Source organism: Strigops habroptila, chromosome 4 (assembly GCF_004027225.2).
Source record: "Strigops habroptila isolate Jane chromosome 4, bStrHab1.2.pri, whole genome shotgun sequence".
In the NCBI taxonomy this organism is placed as follows: domain Eukaryota; kingdom Metazoa; phylum Chordata; class Aves; order Psittaciformes; family Psittacidae; genus Strigops; species Strigops habroptila.
The window spans coordinates 39,280,088-39,300,984 of record NC_046358.1 but is presented as its reverse complement, the minus strand read 5'-3'; the positions used below and the strand labels follow the sequence as shown (position 1 = coordinate 39,300,984).

Genomic DNA, 20,897 nt, shown 5'->3' with positions numbered 1-20,897 from the left:
AACTTTAAAGATAGGCAAAATATGCTTAGTGTGTATTTATTTTTTTTTTAGTAGAAGATGGAAGCATAGGACAAAACCTGGTCTACTTCATTTACTCATTATTAGAAGAAGATACATTGAAATTCTGCATCTTTTCTTGTTGCTTTTCTATTTGACACTGCTTATGCACTGAAACTTGGAAATTGTTTATATTTCGCGATTTAGAAATCTATTATTCTTGTGCAGAGTGCAAAATCAGATTTCTTTTTTTTTTTCCTACCTTCAGCACTCATGTAAAGTTTTTTTATATTCGCTGTATGTGAAGTAAATGACCTTGGTATCTGCAGGCCGTGGATAATCAAGCCCTTTTGTGCTTTCAAATTTTGCCATAAAGCCAGGTTGTAAGCCACTTAATTTCTGTGAATCAGAAGGACCACTCATACGAATTAACTCCTCATGAGTACAGAGGTCTTTTTCTGCCAAAGTAAATACATGAGACAAATACATGAAAGTAAGGTTCAAGATTAGAAACAAGAAAGAGACTAGTCCCTTATAGAAGAATTTAGTCACTAATTTCTTTAGCAGAGGTCAGTTGTCTTCTATCACAAATTAGTCAGGAAAGGTCGGTTGTCTTCTGTCTTTAACATATTTTTTCTTTCATAGTTTCATAGAAAAATTCATTTAATTCCCAGGAGTGATGGTTTAGTTATCAAAATAATGCCATGTTTAACAGTTGTGTTGTGGGTTGTTCACTTTAAATAAGAAGCTGCTATTATTTCCTGTCACAGAAGTGATATATCTTTTTCCTTTCTGTCATTTGACAATAAACTTTGTTAGTTATGAAAGCAGATCATTCTGTGTATTATGTGAGTCACTTACTATTAGGCTCACTTTTTATGGAATTGAATTTGCCTATTTTCTTTGCTGGTGGGAATATGAGTTTATTGGTTTGGACTCCTGCTCAAAGAGAGAAAGGGATGCTAGTGGCATAACTGGAGGGAATATTTGGGTATACTTTTCCACTCTATCTTTGTGGGCTTGTTGAAGGACAGATTTTTGTTTATTTTTCTTTTCCCAGTAGGACATGCTGCTTCATTTTTTTTCCTTCCCCAGCAGAGGAAATCTCACACTTCTGGCACTTTGACACATCACTGACTGTTAGAGAACATGGAGCTCCTGTTTACTGCTGGTTTTTAAGTCTTAAACAGCCCTCCACTGCTTTTATTATACCATTAATTGCACTTAATGCAGCTGCATTTCTAGTACGCTTGGCTAAACTCTGAAAATTAAGTAGAGGGTACTTTGTTATAATATTCACTGTAATGAGCTCTGGTGGGACAGGGTCTGTTAAGTTTGAAATTACCTCAGGCCATTTCCAAAGGACAACTTAAAATATTTCACATCTATGAAAGTTTGTAACTAGAGAAATAGCCAAAGGTATGTTTGAGAAGAAAAAAAGATACAGCCCTACAATATGCACTGGATGAAATATGAACATTTTTAATACCAAATTGTTGCATCTACTTTAAATATTTGTTATCTCAAGTAATTTGTCAAACAAGGTTTTCAAGCTGACAGCATGTAAATTTTAAGGTGTTTGGTTGACACAGGTTTTTATGCATACTCTTGTTGCTTTTGGTTCCTTAATCCAGACCATGCATTCATGAAACTGGAATAAATTTAGGACTCCCTCTGGGTTTACATAAATTGGTTCAAGAAGGGGTCACACCTCTCAGTACAAAAACCTTATAAGAACTGCTGCAACTATTAGCCAATTAGCTTAATGTTACAACTAACAGCCTGTACTGAGTACTGATCTCTGGTATCTGCCTAAATAAATGACTAATACGCCTTCAATTCCTTTAGTGTTCTTCAGCTATATGACTGCTGTAATGCTTTGCGGCTAATAAAATTTCAGATTGACTAATTTATTGGGTAGCTTTACCAAAACATCCAAGTAATCCTTTATATACTCATTAGAAATGGGTCCAAAATGAATTCTCTAAGGACTAAGTGGAAAAATCTCCCTGAGGTCAGCCTCACTGAGTTTTAGATACATTGGCACAAATCGGCAGGAGGATTTTCTGTGGTTTTAGTGAAGCAACTTACCTATGTTTTGTAGTTAAACTTTAAGCATGAGGTAATTAGAGGCTCCAAGCTTGAAATTCATGCACCTTTTTTCCTTTAATAGACTCTATACAAGCCTGCCAAGCTAAGTATTTGACAGATGCAAGTTGTATGTGGAAGCTCTGTACTAAACTTCCAGATAGGTTAAAATCTTAGAACTGTTTCCTTTTGTGTTGAGATTTTGAATGTAGAAATGAGTAGGAAGTCTTGTTTGTTACCAAGGGTCAGTCTGCACCCTATTGTGTCATGCAGAAATATTCACTAGTCAACAATCAAATACACTGTGGCCATTAAGTACTGCACCTGTTATCCAGATGGGCTAACAATAAACATGACACAGTCAATCATGCTTGCAGAATAGGGTGGACAGAAGGCTTTGGAGGATGTTTCCAGGGTCCTCTCTGTTTATGTAGACCTTGACATCTAGACTATTATGTGGTTGGGATTATCTGAGTTAGTACATTTCACTCTTGAAACCACTCTGGCAAGTTATTCCAAGGGGCTTCATGGAGTTTTGATTTTCTGTTGAGTTTTAAACTGAAACAGCAGCTATCTTTTTATTAACTAAGAATACTATTATTTGACAAAGAATAGAGCAATTAATCTCTGCATGTTGAGAAACATAAAATGCCATCAAAATTGTTCCAACTTTAAATGCAAATAAAGCTTGTTCTCTCTGCTAAACTTCATAACATATTTTTAGGTCTATGAATCATTTATTAGTTTAGATAATTTTATATTATGACAAGTTATTGAACACACAATTATGTGCAGCACTGCAATATAAAACAGAATCAAAACCCACCTTTATTGAATAACTCCTGTATAAAAGGGTTTGGGACCAAAAGTACTTCAAAAGTCATAAAAGCCCATATCCCATTTCTCTCCTAGAAACATCCTTTATTGGATGAACAATTTGGAGAAGGGAGTGATTTGGAGATTCTGCTTCAACTTGACTAGGCATCTACCCTGCACACTATTTAAAATATACTACTTGCCCTGTTAGCTTCAGGATCTAAAATATTGCAGTAGTTTACTGATGTGCTTAAATTTAAAATGAAACATCTAAGTATTTTTTGGACCAAGGCATGACATACTGAGGGCTTTGCTAAAGATCCACTTCACTCAGTTTTGGAAAATAGTTACTTATTATTTATTTAACTTTTGGAAGTGACTAGATAAATTTATTGTGTTAAGTCATCTCCAAACATCCACTTAAGTTTGTCAAATTCATAAACCTAAATAATTTTATTTCAGTAAACTGAAGGACAAACTTCAGAAACAATTAATAAATCGTGTAAATATTTCCAGTAGTTGCCAAAAGGGCTGGATGCCAGACACAGTAGTTTTCTCTAAGTTTAATGCAATATGTTATCAACTGGGAGTGTTGTACAGAAGCTAGCATGAAATGAGCTAGAAGTAAGAAAATAGTCTCAAACTGGAGAGTCCACAGATGCAAAAGAGTATGATTAGCAAGTGCTAGTATTTGGTCTCTTGCCTGTTGATATTAGTGGCAAGAATTTCCAAATTAAGCGTGTTGCCTCTGTAATGTTTCTTGAAGTGGTGCTCTGATGCCACTTCCTGTCATTCACATGGTTCCAGAGGAAGAAATGAGCACGGATGAACAAGCCCGTGTGAACTGCATGAAGTTCAACAAGGCTAAATGCAAGGTCCTGCAGCTAGGTCACAGAAATCTCCAATATCAGTACAGGCTGGGGGATGGATTGATTGAGAAGAGCCCTGCAGAGAAGGACTTGGGTATGCAAAATTGGATATGAGCCAGCAATGTGTGCTTGCAGCCCAGAAAGTAAATTGTATCCTGGGCTGCATAAAAAGGAGCATGGCCAGCAGGTCAACAGAAGTGATTTTCCTCCTCTGCTGTCTCTCATGAGACCCGACTTGGAGTACTGTGTCCAGCTCTGAGGTCCCAGTACAAGAAAGATATGGATTTGTTAGAGTGGGTCCAGAGGAGGGCCACGAAAATTATAGGAGGGCTGGAGCACTTCTTCTATGAAAAAAGGCTGAAAGATTTGAGGTTGTTCAGCCTGGAGAAGAGAAGGCTAGGGAAGACCTTATTGCAGCCTTTCAATATATTGAAGGGGGCTTATAAGAAATACAGAGGAAGATTTTTTTACCACAGCCTGTAGTGACAGGACTGTTATAGAAAAAGTTTGATTAACTGTATTCTTTTCTATGAATAGTCTCTTTTAGCATTAGTAGCACCCAGCTTGAGCTATAACCTGAGAACTTATAAAAGAGGAAATAGAAGCCTTTCCTTGGACTTTATTTCATGGGATCCTAAGGTCAGACTCTGTTCTGGTGGCCAGTGGGCATAAATTCAGAACAGGACAAGAGACAACAATTTTAAACTGAAAGAGGATAGATTCAGATTGGGCATAAGGAAGAAATTTTTTACAATAATGGTCCTGAGACAGCAAGTTGTCAGGAGAATTTGTGGATGCCCCATTATTGGAAGTGTTCAAAGTCAAGTTGGACAGGGCTTTGAGCAACCTGATCTAGTGAAGGATGGTCCTGCCCATGACAGGAATTTGGACTAAATGATCTTCTATCATCCCTTCCAACCCAAACTATGTTCTATGCTTCTATTTAAAAAATTGGTATATGATTTTGTCCACAAGCTAGTATTATGCCTGGTTTGCGGATTCAGTATCACACTTTGAAGGGAGCTGGAGCTCTTAAGATTTCGTGTTGTCTTTTTGCCATAAGTGGGTGATGATGTTCGGACTTTTTACTTCTCTAGGCATTATAAAAACACCTGGTTCAATTTTCTGATTAATAAAATTAAGTTATTTTGATGTCCCTGGGAATTTTGTCAGCTGTTTACCAAAGGACAAAAATACGCTCTTATGTAACAGTAATTATCAATATAGTAAGACACAGTATAGTAACCAAATTCAAAAACTGGTGGGAGAAATCATGTCTTCATTAACTGCTATACATTCCCTATGTTTGTAATATGGATTCTAAGGAAATACAATTTAAAAGCTGGCATTGTGAATTGTATTGTGACACTTGATTTGTAGCTCTCTGATGATGCATGGAATAGCATAACTTCAGTTTCCTTTCTAGCCAGCACTGTTTAAGGAAGCTGGCTTCTGGAAGAGTTTAAATATATCACTTTCCCGGTTGCAGAGAAGTTGTTATTTTTCAGGTGATTAACCTGAAAACAGGGGTAGGTCACAACCCTTTGGAACTCCACTATCAATAACAAAATGAGACAAGAGGCTACCTCCCCTTTGATGATGAGTCCTTGAAACTTTGGTGGAGTGAATAGTAGTTTCTCTGCAGTGTGATTTTAATGAATGCTATGATGTTTTTTTTAATTCCCTCCAGGACAAGGCTTTTTGGAATAGCATCCAAGGTTTGGGGTGGGGGTGTGTGTACATGTTTAGTGAGGAAATTTAAATTGTTCAGCCATTTCAACTTAAATATCTGCTTCAGTATTTTTATTCCCAGCTATGTTGCCTTCTGGAGCTTCACATGCTTGAGTGAGTGATCCATTTCACCTCCCACAACACAGCTGTAGGTCCTCTGATCATAATGAACTTTCTCATAAGGAACTTATATGTGGATGAAAGTGCCAATTCAAATAAGCTGGTGTGAGATAGGAAAATTAAGAAAAGAAAGAAGAAAAGTGTGGAAAGAAAAGACAAGCTGAGGTAGTGTAAAAGTGGAAAATACGAGTTAGAAAAAGGGTGTGCTCAGTCCTTTCCAGGATTTTTTGTACAATGGGCTTCCTTTATTAATTTTTAACAAATTCATGAAGAATTAATTAACAATTCTTCTTTAGACAGAATATGTTTACACAGCAGTATAAACTAGCTCAGGGACTGGAAGCAGCCCAGCTGTGGTAAGGCAGAGATGAAAAAGTTATATTGCTTCTTGGGAAAGTTTCATAGGCTTTTTTGCACAGCTAGGCCTTTATCAGTGGCCACATTAACCCATTTACAGCTAGTCCACATTTGCCTACATTGTGACTGATAAAAATATACCCTTAGCTCAGCTCAAGGTAGTATGTGCCAGAGTTCAAAAGGATGTTTGAACCCCATGGAACAAATGGATTAGCAACACGGGTGTGTTGTATATGCAGCTCAGAGCATTTGAGTCCCTGTTGCCTTGTTAGCTCCAGTGTCAGCAATACTCAGGCGGTCATCTGAAGTGTCAGCTGACTAGTGAACTTTAAACATCACCTTAGTGGAGTTACAGCTTTCTATTTGAGAACGGGGGGAGGTACAAGCCAATATGGGAGCTGCAGCTGGAGCTAACACTGCAGTGGAGACCACTTCTTTGTTGCATGCGGTTTTGGGGAGGGTTGTAAATGAGGCACAGCTTTAAAATCCTGTTTAGATTACACCTAATTCTTCCTTTCAGTTTACGTTCTTCAATTATTTTTTTTTTCCTTTATTGCAAATGTTTTGATTTTCAGTCTGTTTTTTCTGCCATCCACGTTTCCTTTTATCTATAATGAAGTCACAATTATTATTTTTTTTCTGAAGTCATCACTTACCAAAAAAAGCCTTTCGCTTCAAAGGACATCTGTCCATGAGCTGTCACAGCAATATCTGTCTTATCCTCTTCCAGCCATGTACGTGCCTCTATTCCTCAGATTCATCCTCTCGTAGAAGAAGGAGTCACTATTATGTGAGAATTATTTTCAGAGAAGTTTGAAACTTTTGGAAAATTTGGGGCAGTTTTGCTCAATACTTATTTTTTTATAGTGCATTCTCCATCTTTTTTGTGGAGAGTAGAATATACCTCGCAATAAAATTGCATTTGTAAGACAAAGAGAAAGAATTGTTTGTCAGTATTCACAGAAAATAATTTACTGCATTTCTGATTTGTCCTCCTACAAAATTGTTGAGTGGAAATGTATTTTTTACAAGTAAATTTCTCAGATTTTCAGGTATTATTAACAAAATAAGATGTTGTTTGATGTACAGCAGACAATTTAAAATAATCCAAAATGCCCTTAAGCTAGTACATTCATGATAAAAAATGTCAGAATACAAACTGTCTTCAAGGAGATTACTAAAAGAAATAAGAAAAATAGATAAACAGTGTCAGGCATTACTCATTAATTTTTCTACACAATGTATAAAGGTTGTGGGTGACAGGAGACAAAAAAGTGTGTTTTGTGCTGAGTTTGAGCAGTCTTCCTTTAACTCTATATTTTAGTTTAAGTATCATACTGTATTACACTGGGAAAAAAAAAGTATGTTCTGTTTAATGAATTTTAGTTACAAATTTCATAGCTGTGATAATCTTGTTCTTCAGCTGGACTGAGGCAGCATGAGAAATAATACATTTAAGAATTAAAAGGCAATGTTGGAATGCAACAAAATATGAACATAATTTTGAGGACAGTATTTCAGTAAAATAGCTCACACGCTACTGAGCTGTTATATCAAGGAAATTATTTCTCTTTATAGCAAATGCATACATGTATTACCTTAGGTTTTGTGGGTGTATAATAAAATGTTTTTTTGTCGAGAAACTATCTAAATGCAATACATTACCAGTATAATTGTAAAGCTCTTAAGAAAAAAAAAAAAAAAGATATATTTATCAGTGCTCATAGAAAGTGAGAAAGAGCTGATTTAAAGACTCAGAGTGTTATCTTGCAAAACGAAACTTTGCCCCCAAAGTCAAGGTAACCATCTGTGTCCATGTCTGATTCAAGTACTGTGTGAGGAATGAATTCTGATGCCTTTAAGCTCATTTGCTAAAGAATACCAAAATATCTGGCTGGAATAGCACCTTGAACTTTGATGGTTAAGGTGTTCAAGATATATTTTGAATGCCATGTGGCTTCTCTTACAGCAGGACAGGCTTGACTTTTTCAGGTAGCAAGTGTGAATCTTAGCTATGACCTAGTCAAATAAAAGGAATATTTTCCATCACTGCAGAAAGAATCTTGAGCTAAATTAATTCATGATTCTAAAGAATTCAACTCTGCTGAAGTGAATGTTGTGCCTACACACAACATTCTTCTTGGCTGTAGAGAACTGTTTCCGGTTTTCTCATTACCAGGCTCATACTTCCATAACTATTCTGGCTGTCTTCTGATCAAACTTTTCTATAGTTCCCTGGTAGGCACTCTCCAAAGGTGAAGGAAACTGGACTTTTCTCACATGACTATTTAAAAAGATCCTACTGCATATAAAAGGGGAAACACCAGATGTGTGCTGGAACCAGTAATAATAGTAACAGAAAATATGTTAACTTCTTACTTCTGAATTATTTTCAAGCTAATTCATCATGAACTGTATGAATTCTTTTAACCTTAGAAAAGATTTTAAAAGCATATCTCTATTTCCAATAAAGATTTAACTATTCTTCTTACTAGTAATTCGGATTTCCTAAACATTCTGTTTTCTTAAAACCTGCTGAAACAGACTGTTAAAATTGTAGCACGCTTCCCGCTCTCCCTTCCTCCCTCCCTCCCCTTTTTTTTTTTTACATTAAGAGCCTGATCCAAAGTGCTGGAAAGTCTTTCCCTTCAGTACAGAGGCTTTGGGCTCTGGATCAACCCATTTTTTTATATAAGCAGCAGTGCTTTTAAAAACAAGTGGGTACGTCTTCCAGTTATAATGACTTAACCAATATTCTGATGTGTATGACCACGTCTCTTGAAGACTGCTTCATTAGGACTTGGGGATTTCCAGTGTAGCTTATGTGTGGTCATTTTTCAGTCCTCAGCAATTCTGAAATACTATTTTAGCTCTTATAAAACTGGGTGAACATTTCTATTTGTTTTTTGCTAGTGAGAAATTAAGAACCAGTTGCAATAGATTTTAAGCATTTGTTACAGTCCTACTACAGCTGGTCTTGGTAATCTCCTTAAATTTCTTCAGTTATTTTTTTGAAATCACCAAATTCTCAATAGTTGCATTTTCTTACATTCTCCCTTATGAACAGAGAGAAGCAGCAGCTGGAAGACAAGCAAAAATAATTGACTAGTGGCACAGTTGGTTCTTACCAGAATCCTCAGTTAATTACATGGTTCAGTTTTGGCAGCTGATAAAGATTTCTTCCCTGAAAATGTGGATTGATTGCAGACTTGTACCCAGTCTCATCTCATTTATGAATCTTCATTATATCTTTTTCTAACAGCATAACAAAAAAGAGGCATGTAGTGTACAAACAAATCCACCACCTACATGTACCAGCCATAAGACCAAGTCTGTGAAAGCAGTAAAACCCTAAATTTACCTTACAATCAGAAACAATTTTAGTTGTGCACTTCGATTCATTTCGGTATGTCTCCTGCTTTGGTAGGATAATGATGCATTAGCCAGTTATGTGTCTGGTTATATCATAGCTGGATTTTGTATTCCAACAGTGAATGCAACTCCTACATTTGCCAACAGCAATGTTTGATGTGTTTTTAAATCTTTAGAGTTCATGTAACATCAGGGGGTCTGTTCTTTTCCAGTGTTGTTCTTAGCTGGGAGGCTTTTTCTTACTTAGCCTGTGATAGAATGACAGAAAAAAGTGAGTATGCTGGAAGTGCAGGTGACCAAAACCAACACTGTTTACATCATGAGGTGCAGGGTTTTCTTGCTCCTTTGCTACCATACAGTGTTTTGTAGCCCTTCTTACAAATTTTAATTACACTATCAAATACGAAATTTGTCTTTTTTTCATGTCTGATACTGAGTGAACATATTACCTAGTTCAGTAACATCTAAAACCGTTAGTTTCTAAAAGTACATTGCACTTGCTGTCAGAAGAGGTTATATGTATTTCTTAAGAAAATTCAGTGGGCGGTTGTAACCACAGAACAAATGGTTGGCTTCCTGTGCAGACAGTTGTGAAATGCCTGGCCTTAGCATCACACTTGGCAGTGATAGCATAGCCCTCATAGCATACAGTATCTTAGGCCATAAGCAATGAAGTATTTAAATCTATCTGTGGATATATCAATAAAAGTTCACATCTGTTATTCCACCAACAGTAATGAGAAGCTAATGGAAAGAATGCTAATTGTAAAGTATCTTATTATTTGTTTCCCTTATTCACTTACTTTTTTGTTAGCACAGATGAAGTAAGTATTTTTTGTCTGTCTGGAGTTTTTCCACATTTTTCCACTGAGTGCTGAAAGAAATTGAAGTTTGTTCATAAAATGATTCAGTGAGCCCACCAAAATACAGGGAGAAGTAAGGAAGGAAAAGAAGGCTATGCCAGAAAGCAGACCGCTGTATAGGAAGGTCTAGTTAGGGGAAGCTGGATATGTTTCAATGTTAGTAAAAAAAGGGAGGATGTGAATCACAGCTTGCACATTTTCAGCACACTACTGTCTAAGGCATAAAAAGGCAATTGTATTGGCTCTGAGGAGGAGCAGCTTGCCTGTTTTGTTCACAGAAGATTCTGAAATAAGACTGCCAAGATTTAAGACAAAAAAAAAAAAAAAAAAAGGAGACATAACAAAGCAAGATTTCTTCTTCTTGACTTTCAGAAATATATTATACCTTGCTTCATGTAGATCGAACAGCTTTTGGTCCCCCTGACATACTAGTGGCATATGAAAGCCCTGTGGATGGATGGAGCGTTAGATTGGAAGTAATAAGGTTGTGCCTGACTTACCTCCGCATTTGTAGCAGATGTTACAAATGTCATAACATGAACCTTTGGGATCAGACTGGAAAAAAAAGCAAGACAACAGATGTAGGCCTCTTAGTTTTACCAGCAAGTATAGTCTGACACTATATAACACTGTTCTGACTTGATGTTAATACCCTGTCCTCCTCCCGAGAACAGAATCGGTGACACTAACCATTTCTGTAGCACTGAAGTTGGAAAGGGGTGACAGCAGGTTTTTTCCCAGATTAAATTCCAGAGGAATTTTAATACTAGTTTAAAAATAAAACAATAGAACTATTACTCCCAATAAGTGTCTTATTGTTGTATCTGAATAAGTAATCTATATTCATCACTTATTTTGGGGGGGAACTGAATTTTAAGGAATTTCTTCATGCTACCATAGCATTTATGCATTTTTCCATTGGTAGAGCCAAATCTTGCAGAGTGGACATTTATCTAAACCACTGCTAAATTCCTAGGGTTTTAAGCCCTCGATTCACCCCGTCTTTGCCTGTCCCTCTCTCTTGCTTCACACATCTGTGGCTACTTTGCCTCTTCCATAATTCTGTAGACTTTTTTCCCATCTCTTTACAGCAGTTGGATTTCTTGAGGAGGTCCTATCTCACATTAATTATTGAACCCAATTTCATTAAAGCTACGGTAATATTTAAAGCATCTTTTATTTGCAGCCATCTCCACCAGCACTTTCTCAGCCACCCCATCTAATTTTTTGACAGTTTTGAAAACATTTTTGTGCTGCTTTTCACATTGCCTCTTATGTGTGACTCATTCTCTCTGACCTGAAATACAAAGCCATTTTTCTCTCTTCTTTAAGACTGCTTCCATCTAATAATATTGACATATGGTTGAAGAATAGATGAAGTTATCTGCTTCTTATGATATCTATTTGTGAGAGTGTAATATAAGTGAACAGTCTTTATTAGGATCACAGTTATGCTTATATTCTGTATAAATTCTTCCTTCTCCAAGATTTTTAGGATCAAAAGGCAACACTGTAAATATTTGTAAAACAACCAGTATAAAGTGAGTTTAATTCTAGGAGGTAGCTCTAATTCAGTTGTATTAGGGAAGTGGTCCCCTCCATATCAAAATGCATTTTGCTGCCTTATAGAGAAGCTAATGGCCGGAGTGAATGTTAATATTTACCTTTATTTGTTTTTTGAGTGGTATAGTTCTTTTGCTTCTCCTGCTATTGATTTTAATGGAAATTATGTGTTCTTTACTTTCATCATTGTCCTCTACATGGTGGAGGCTGCATGAAGTTATTCCTTCTCCTGTTTCTCAGGAGTTTTGGCCAGTATTCCTGTATTTCATGGGAGGGGAAGAAAATTAATGCAGGATGGCAGGCCCTTGTATTTTTTCCATGTGCTTCAATTTAAAGCAGTGGTGATTCTCTCTGCCACATCACTCCCTCAGGTGCTGCCATTCTTGAACTGGAGGCTTAGCCCTCTCGCTGAAGAATTTCATTGTCAAGGAGAAGAGTGGGGGTTCTCCTATGAAGAATTTTAATCACCCTGTCTGTAGCCCTTTTGAAGGAGGCACAATAGTTCCTATAGTAACTACTACAGTGTGGGAGAAAGGCCAGTGCTCCCGCCCCCAGCCACAGATGGAGAACTCTCTTTGCTTAGATGACTGGAAATTCTTGCACAGCAAAGACTTCATCTTTCACAGTGAAAAGAAAAATCTCTGAAATAAACTCTTAAAATGTACAAGTAAGTGCTAATTAAGAAACAGTGCTAGTTGAGTTATCCAGTAAGAGAACATAAAAATCTCAAATATACTTATTTTTAAGGTGTCTTTAATTTTCATTCTTAGGGGGTTTAATTTTAAGAAATTCAGAAAAGAAAAAAAGAGAGATGTTTAGGACCTAAGAAATCTTGTCTACTCCTCCCACTCCCCTTACCCCCCACCCCCAGAGAACAAATCCTGTGGGAAGGAGCAGACCTATAAACCAGATGAAAATAATTGGGAAAGGAAAAGGAACAAGCTTATAAAATAGACGAAAACTAACGCTAAGACAACCACTTATGTAGTTTCACTTGGAATAATTTTCAAGGGGAGGACACATTCAAATCTATTGATTCCAGTACAATTAATGAACTGTATAGTACTTTCTGCTTTTTTGACAGCATTTTAATTTGATTGGATTAAATTATTGAAACTAAAAGTGCTATTAATAAAAGTTTAAAAGTATTAAGCAACCTACATTTGAAAAAAAAAACCCCACTAAAATTCTTTTAATTCCTGGAAGTTTTGATGGGGCATCATGGATGAACTAATGGAAATAATAAAACACCTGTAACTATGTTACATATCATTTACATGAGTATATTCTTGATAACTGTTTAGTTATTCCATGGAAAGTTTTGGTTTGCTTTCTCAACCATGGATTCCCCAGTAATGAATACATGGTCTGTACAAGTGACTGGAAGATGGACGTGTAGAATAATAGGCATTCGTGTACACAAAAAACAGATTTGGAATGCCATTGTTAGCTTTGTAAGTTGATTATCATATATTGCATTATGCATCTTACATGTAGTCTTTTGTGACAAATTTGTTCGGATACTTTATTGCTGTGATACTTAGTTGGTAATGGCACAGCATTAATGATTCCCATAGCTTTACTAAACCAAGATAAAATACCTTTCCACATATGTTGCAACTCCATTGGAGATTTATTTCTGCTTCCCATCTGTGAAAGTGGATAAGACACCTAAATTTTGGATCATATGATGGCTTCTGGTGAGGTAGACTAGTGACATCATTTAATTTCTTTGGATACCCTTTCCAAATCAGAGGGCATCATCTCTGCTTACATCATGCTGATTGCTTATCATTCAGCTCATTTTAGATCAGGTTCTGAATACATATCATCTATGCCTTATGTTCTCAACATACATGTTAGACAGAGGAGTTCACGCTTGCTGGAGATTTATTTCAAAATTTAGAATCAACCATAAATGGGAGAACAAAGACAATCAGTGGAAAAAAACCCCCATATCCATCACAAGATATTAGGTATGAAGTAGAAGAATAAATTAAAAAAAGAGCTTCTATGGATGTTAGCATACATAAATACTGCCCTTTCTTTCTGAGCCTAACGTTGCCCTTCCCTGACATTGCATCTTCTGTTCAGTTTAGCCCCTCAGTCAGTATCCCTGTCTTTTCTATAACATGGCTTTTAAGCATTTCCAAATCCAAATTACTTGTTATGTCTCATAGGAAAGCCACAAGATTTTAAGATGGCATCTCACCTCTTCCTGTAAAACCACCCTCATCATCACGTTCACCTGCAGTATTCTTTCATTGCATTTGGGGTTGCTCCTAGAAATAAAAAAGACACTTTTTCATGTAGAATCTACTTTACATCAAGGCAAATGTATTAGAAATTGTATTGCAATTTCTATAGAACTTTTTTCTACTTTGAGATGAAAAATTTTAAACTCAGGAAAACAATACTTAAAAGATTATAGTCACGCTCGTGGTGAACTGCTTTGCAGATACAGTCATCTGAGACAATTCAGACAATTCTACTTCTTATGCTGTGGGGAACTGGTTATTGTGCTGGTGATATGTGCTTTTACTTCTAGTGATCAAGGCATACTGCTTCTGCTTAATTGGAACTCTGTCTTCAGTAGTAGAAAGTCACAGTGAGCATCGGTCTTTGGTCATTCAGTGCTCCAATAGCTTAGAAGTGAGTTTAAGAAGAAATCCTCTCTCTTCAAGGTGCGTGGAAAACATTGTTAAGCAGTCTACATTTTTCTTTTCCATAGTTTCCCACTCTTCCTTGCACAATTGTGAATGCTCTTGAGATTGCATAAAGCATGCTTAGACTGCCCCCAAGACACACTGAAAGGGATGTGGTTCTTCCTTCACCTCATGCATAGCCAGATTAGTCATTGAGGGAGGAATTTAAAGAGGAATTAGTGAGCAGTTAGAATTTTTTCCTTGTTAATAGCTTGTTATGGAATAATCCTATGCCAGGAATAGACATGTCAGTCTGGATAGTAAAAGTCATGGAAAGTAAAAGATTTTAGTAGACAGATTCCCCTGCTCCAGCACTACAAAGTACATATGTGAAATCAATCTATTTTCTTGTCACTATTAAAAGTCAATATTTAATAGAAATATTGGTACAGTCAACTTTTTAATTAACCACAATTATTGTGCATTGACACCTTAAGCCTTGTCAATTAAATATAGACAGTACAAAATATGAAAAAGTTGATTTTTCACATGTGAAAAAGTTGATTTAGAGATGTTTGTTCCTACCACTAAAACAGGAGAAGCTTAGAATAATTTAACATGGGTTTGGAACTTGTTTCCATTGTGAATCCTGTTGCATTTGGGTACACATGCTTAAGCCTTTGCCACATCCTTATTTCCCCTACTTTCTGTTACTCATAAGAAGAAATTTATTTCACACATGCAGTATTTTATTGCTGTAAAGGGTCTGCATTTAAAACAGAATCCACATTTAGAAAAAAAAGTGCATCCACATCTTTAGGTCTGTGAAGGTTGTTGAGCTACTTTGATTTATAGATGTTGTGATATAAATCCTAAATCCCTTGCTTTCCAAGATTTCAGTGAGCAGCTGAGCTGTGGCTGCTGATGGTTCCATCCACAGGGTGAGAGATTTAGAGATGACTGACTGTGGCTTGTGTGATGGAAGCCAGTTCAGTATTTATAGTTTATGTTTTAAAATTTTAGAATAAAATAACATCGTGGCCTGCTTTTTAATCCAGCCACTTCAGTCTGTGTCTTTCATCTATTGTCATGCCAACAATCCATTCAGTACAAGTAAGAGGCTTTGTGCTGTGATTGGGTTGTGGGATTGCCATGTTTTTGTATACCCAAACGAGAATATTTCTTCTGATGCAGATAGGTATTGAGAAATCTTGAAAGCTTGAGCAAGTAAAATAATGAGGCAATGAAGTCAGAAGATGAAATAAAATAAGTTTGTTTCCCTTGTCCTATATTTATCCCAATATTCTTGTCTTGTTCCTCAAAATGTGAAGAATGATAGGGAAATTAATGAAATACAGAAAGTGCACATTTAGCATCTATTCAGTTAGCCAAAAAGAGTTGCAGTATGGCTACCAGAAGCGTAATGGTTTTCTGTGTAACATATTTATGCTGGTTGTAAAATTAAGAACTGTCCTTACAACCCCACATCACCTGAGTAAGTGCAAGACGCATAAATCCAGCAGTTCTACTGCTATGAAAATGTCAATGAACTGAATGGCATGACAGTACTACAAAATACTTGTCTATATGTATACCACCCACTAGGATGCACGCATTGACAGAGGATTTAATTGGCAAATTTTAAAGCTAAGATTTGGCCCTCAAGTTTTCTAGTTAACTCACTGACCTTGAAGTGTTTTCATTCAAGCTGTGGAACTGGGAGTGTTCCAAATATGAAGAACTGTTGACTTACCTGTAAACATCACTGAAAGTTAAAGGTACTGTTTTAAAAAGTGTTGCACTGTCTTCGTGCACTTTATTCAAGTTATGATACTCCCATGCTAGAAAACCTGCAATTAGCATCAAAGAGCTGGATTCAATATGTAATGGATACACTTAAAAATGGTAAGGGATTGTAAAGGAAGGATATGGGCAAGAAACAGAACAGTATTTGGAAGGCAAATTCCAAATGGTGATGTGTTCAGACAATGTGTGGAAAATATAACACAGTCTAGATGGAAGAATGAAAGGATCTAAAGGATTTCAGGGAGATTTTATGGTTTTGAGGTTTTTTTGCTTTTTGCAATGCTCTTATGGAGACTACTGTGAAGCAATGCCTAGCAGGCCAAAATTGTGAATTTGCTTTTTGTTTCTGGTAGATTCTAAATTAAATGACCATAAAAAGCACAGTGCTAACTGATAGCAATCATAATGGGAACACTGATAATCTTTGCAGTGCTATGTATTTGATTACCACAACTGAAGCTAAAGTTTTTCTCAGAAGTACAGGTACAACTTCAGTTTAAGCAAACATTTGATAATGTATCTGGAGGCAGAGTAAGGACAAAAGAAGGATTATCTTTAAGTCTGTCTGCAAAAAGGAAAGTTAAAAGAGTCTAAGTTGCTAGAAAATTTAAAGGCTTTTTTTTTTTTTTAATGAAATAATCATTGCTCTTTATACTAGGCATCACTACAGCTATAAAAAAGATGAGACAATGCAAAGAGCAAAATGATGTAGAATCAGAAGACTGATGTAGAAAAATATAATACTGACAAGTACCTAAAATTTGTAAAGAATAATATTATGCTGACGTGTCTGGTAAGTTATTATACTAACGGAACTTTAAAAATCAAGTAGTTGATCTATTACCAACTTCACTTGTAGTGAACATCAGAAGTCTTGAAGAAGACTTTTCAGTTCTTAGCATCTATGTCCTTGAATACCTTCAGAGAAAAGAAGAGGACTTACTTAAAAAATAGTTGGCTCTACAGCAGTCACCATTTGTAATAATGAGCTATTGTCTGAATCTATTAGCTATGAAGCCACTTGTTTGCCCAGTATAAATAGCCTAGAATTTCCTGCAAGGAAATTATATGAAGCATCAATACGGAATGATATTACATTTTTAGGTCAATATGACTATCGTTATTTGGCATTTATCTTTTCTTACTGATACCATATTTGGCAGCCAGTATCACAGAAGACTACGAAATTGTTGCTCTGTGTTTTGTTTTCATTAGTGTTAAATTGGTCTGTTCAGTAATGGCAGTCATCTATTCTGCTTGGTTCAGTGGCTCCATGGTATTTTGTTTTTCTTATCATGCTTTGTAAAGAGAGTGATATGTAAAGATGCACTAGTGCTGTGATGGTTCCAGAGGCAGTTGACCATCAGGGTGTTTGAATATAAATGTTTTTGTACACACTTTAAAAGGGTGCAGAATGAAATTCACCTCTCTGCTGTGGATATACACAGGCACTAAGACAGAAAAGCAAGGAAAGGTTCCTGCAGCCCTGTGCTCTCTTTTGTGGTCTAGCTTCTCTGGTCCTGTGGCAAAGACAACCTAGACCTAAGAAACCTCAGCTTACAGTAGAATCCTGCATTTGATTATACTTGATTCGATTGCTGGCTTGTGTGCCTGGCATAAAGAGTTTAATGAAATATTAATTTGCAATTTCTCAATACTTTCGTAGTCACTGCTGCCTTTGAAACATAACTGCCTATCAATCACTTTGTGCTTTTAAACTGCGTAGTTTAAATGTAGACTCTGATGTTTCAAGTACCTATTCCATCAATTAACATGGCTATCTGTGTTACTACAATACTTCTCTGTGCCGAGCAATAACTTTGATATCTCAGATGTGTTTACAAATATTGACATTTTAATGTTGTGTTTACTTCCTTTCAGTTTCAAATAAGATAACATGTTTAGATAAATTTCTCATATGTTCCTAATTCCTAAGTAATATTTAGATCTTATCCCCACATTCCAAAACATTTACATTATGTGTAGCCTCTTTTTTCAGTAGAATTTTTCACTTAATTCTGGATGCTGTCATCACCATGTACAAAAAGACCTTCTACAGGAACTTGGGATATATTTGAATAAACAGTAGATTTTCAGAGTTCTTGGATATTTAAATACATATTTTTTTAATGATCCTTTAATACTTCAAATTTGAGTCAGTGAAAATTACATATCAATTGTATTTACTACATGCAAGGCAAATTTGAAATTGACATTGGTGTATAGAATTCAAAACATATTTGAATAGTTAATGTTGAATGGTATGATCAGGGTGCATTAGAAATGAATGTGCAGACCTTGCAACATAACTGTTTTTTATTCAGTTATAGGTGCCCAGCGCAGGAGAAGTCCCAGTGCCCTTGCCATTGAAGTATTTGAATCACATTTGGGAAGTCATATTTTACAGGTAAAAAAATGTTTTTTCTGAGAAAAATCAAAATAATTATGTAGTCATATTTCTGTCGATAATTTGAATAGTGTTGTTTTCAGCTCTACTATTAATGATATTTTTTAAAATTTTTTTTAAACTCATATTTCCTTCTTTTCAGAAAGCCCTTCCTTGATTGGAAGAATGTTAATGAGAGGGAGGGCAAGTATTATTTAGCTGAATCACAGTATTTTGATGTTTAGAACTGTACAGTAGCTGTTTGCTTGCAGGGTGCCTGTATGTATTTGTCTGTGTGTACAAAACAGGATTTTGTGTTGGTGACTTGATTTGCCTTATGTGTCACATAGAGATTTAGGGTTTTTTTTCCCCCCACCTTGGTTTATGAGCACTGCTTTCCTCCCTGATATCCCAGTTGTCACAATTATATATCACAAATTCTCAATTCACAAGAGAAAAAAATAAACAGCATCATGCTTCTTAGGTCTCCTTAGCTCTAAGATAAAAACTAATCTGATATTTGTCAAAGAATTTAGTCACACTGTAGAACTTGTTATATTCCAGGAAGATTAAACTGAAAAACAATGACCTGATGGAAACATTCTTATGCATGCTTTGTTTTGTCATTTTAGGTTGCAGCCTTTTTTAGGTTGCAGAAATCAAATGCAGAGCAGAAGTGGTTAAGAACGAAATGAGATGTGTTTTGTCAGCAAGGCAAAACCACAGCACTACAGAAATAAACCCCACATATTCTTTTCCACGTGTGGCACTGAGTAACTGCCTTTACTTAGCAATGAACACAGCTTCCCAATGCAAATATATTGCTTGGTGTATTATCTTTTGAGAGGTACGAAAGAGGTAAATTAGGATATTATCATAAGAAATATTCCACTTAATTTGAAATGATTGAGAGCTACCTCTCTGTACTAACTCAGCTGTGGCATTCAAAAGAACTGTGGATAATGTCAGAGTTTTCACATCTTTATAAAGTAACTAAATGCAGAATAGCAACAAAAATAATTTTAGGAAAACATGAAATTAACTGCTGTAATGAATTTTTCTTTGGAACAAAAATCACGAATGAGGTCATTTACTTAGTCATACACCCTTGGCAGAGGTCTGTCAAGTTTTTGATTCTGTAAGCAAATACTCGTGTTATAGTTGCTGTATCAAAGATACCTGTACCAGTATTTACAGTGCTGTGTTTGCATATTAAACAGAAATGCTGGTATGCTGTCTCATAAGTGTAGAAAAAGTGAAGAAATAGCAGTTTTGTGATAGTTCAGTTTATGCAATTTGTCAGTGTGCTGTTTGGAGTATGTACACATGTACTATATATCCTACAGGTGTGTTTTTTACAATGAGCATTATAACAAATATTTAGATAAAACCTTGTTGAGACAGATTTGTATAGACTCCTTAGGTATTACACATGACCCTTTATAAATGAAAATGAAAAAAATCTAGGATGGACACTTAAAAAACTACTTGGCATTTGAGTTTTTCACTTACTGCATATTAAAACAATTAGTGACTTTTTACTTAAGCCAGGTTCCCCTTTTGGTTTTGGTGGTTTGTTGGTTGGTTGTTTTTTTTGTTTTGTTTTGTTTTTTGGGTTTTTTGTTTGTTTGTTTGTTTGCTTGCTTGGGGTTTTTTTGGCTTTGTTTTTTTTTTTACTTCTATGTGTTTTCAGGATATAATTTGATCATGGTACTAGTAAAAAAAAAAAACCCTGTATTGCACTCGTAACTGAGGATTTTCAGTCAAAATCACCATCAGCGTCATATTGAATATCTGTTGAGGTGTGGCCTTTTCAGGGGGTGTGGTGCTTTTACCAAATTACTCCCATTAATCTCTCAATTGATAATAGAAAGTTCCACTCTGACATTTAAAAGACAATAGACTGTTGATGATGGATAAAGGACAAAATGAATTAATAATGGTGGCAAGTTTATCATGATATGTTAAAATCTTGTCTTATTTTAGCAGAGTAATCAACACTTGGAGGGAAAGTCTAGGACACGCATTCAAATGCACCACTTTTAACAGATCTGAACAAACTTCAAGGTATTGCCTTGTGGCCTTATAGGTAGATAATAGAAAGATAATCTCCAGAAGATTGATTTTTAAAACAATAATGGGGCAGATTCTGTGGCGTAATACAGTTATAACAAGTTCTCATTTAGTCTGCTGCTCCTAGAAATTATTTTCAAAGCAATATGGTCAAAAGTATTGTTTGCAAGTGAAATATTCAACCTTGATTATACCTTGGGAATACCTGTGT

General features: G+C 35.8%; 1 protein-coding gene across 5 annotated transcripts in view; it reads left to right on the top strand.

The window, feature by feature from the left end:
• The window catches only part of NPAS3 (neuronal PAS domain protein 3), a 614,400-nt gene that overhangs the window by 285,415 nt on the left and 308,088 nt on the right, over positions 1 to 20,897 (top strand). For all 5 annotated transcript variants that reach the window (XM_030482079.1, XM_030482081.1, XM_030482076.1 and 2 more), the window contains one exon: positions 18,552 to 18,634. In XM_030482079.1, the coding sequence (XP_030337939.1) occupies positions 18,552 to 18,634 (83 nt within the window). The remainder of the gene's footprint in view (positions 1 to 18,551; positions 18,635 to 20,897) is intronic.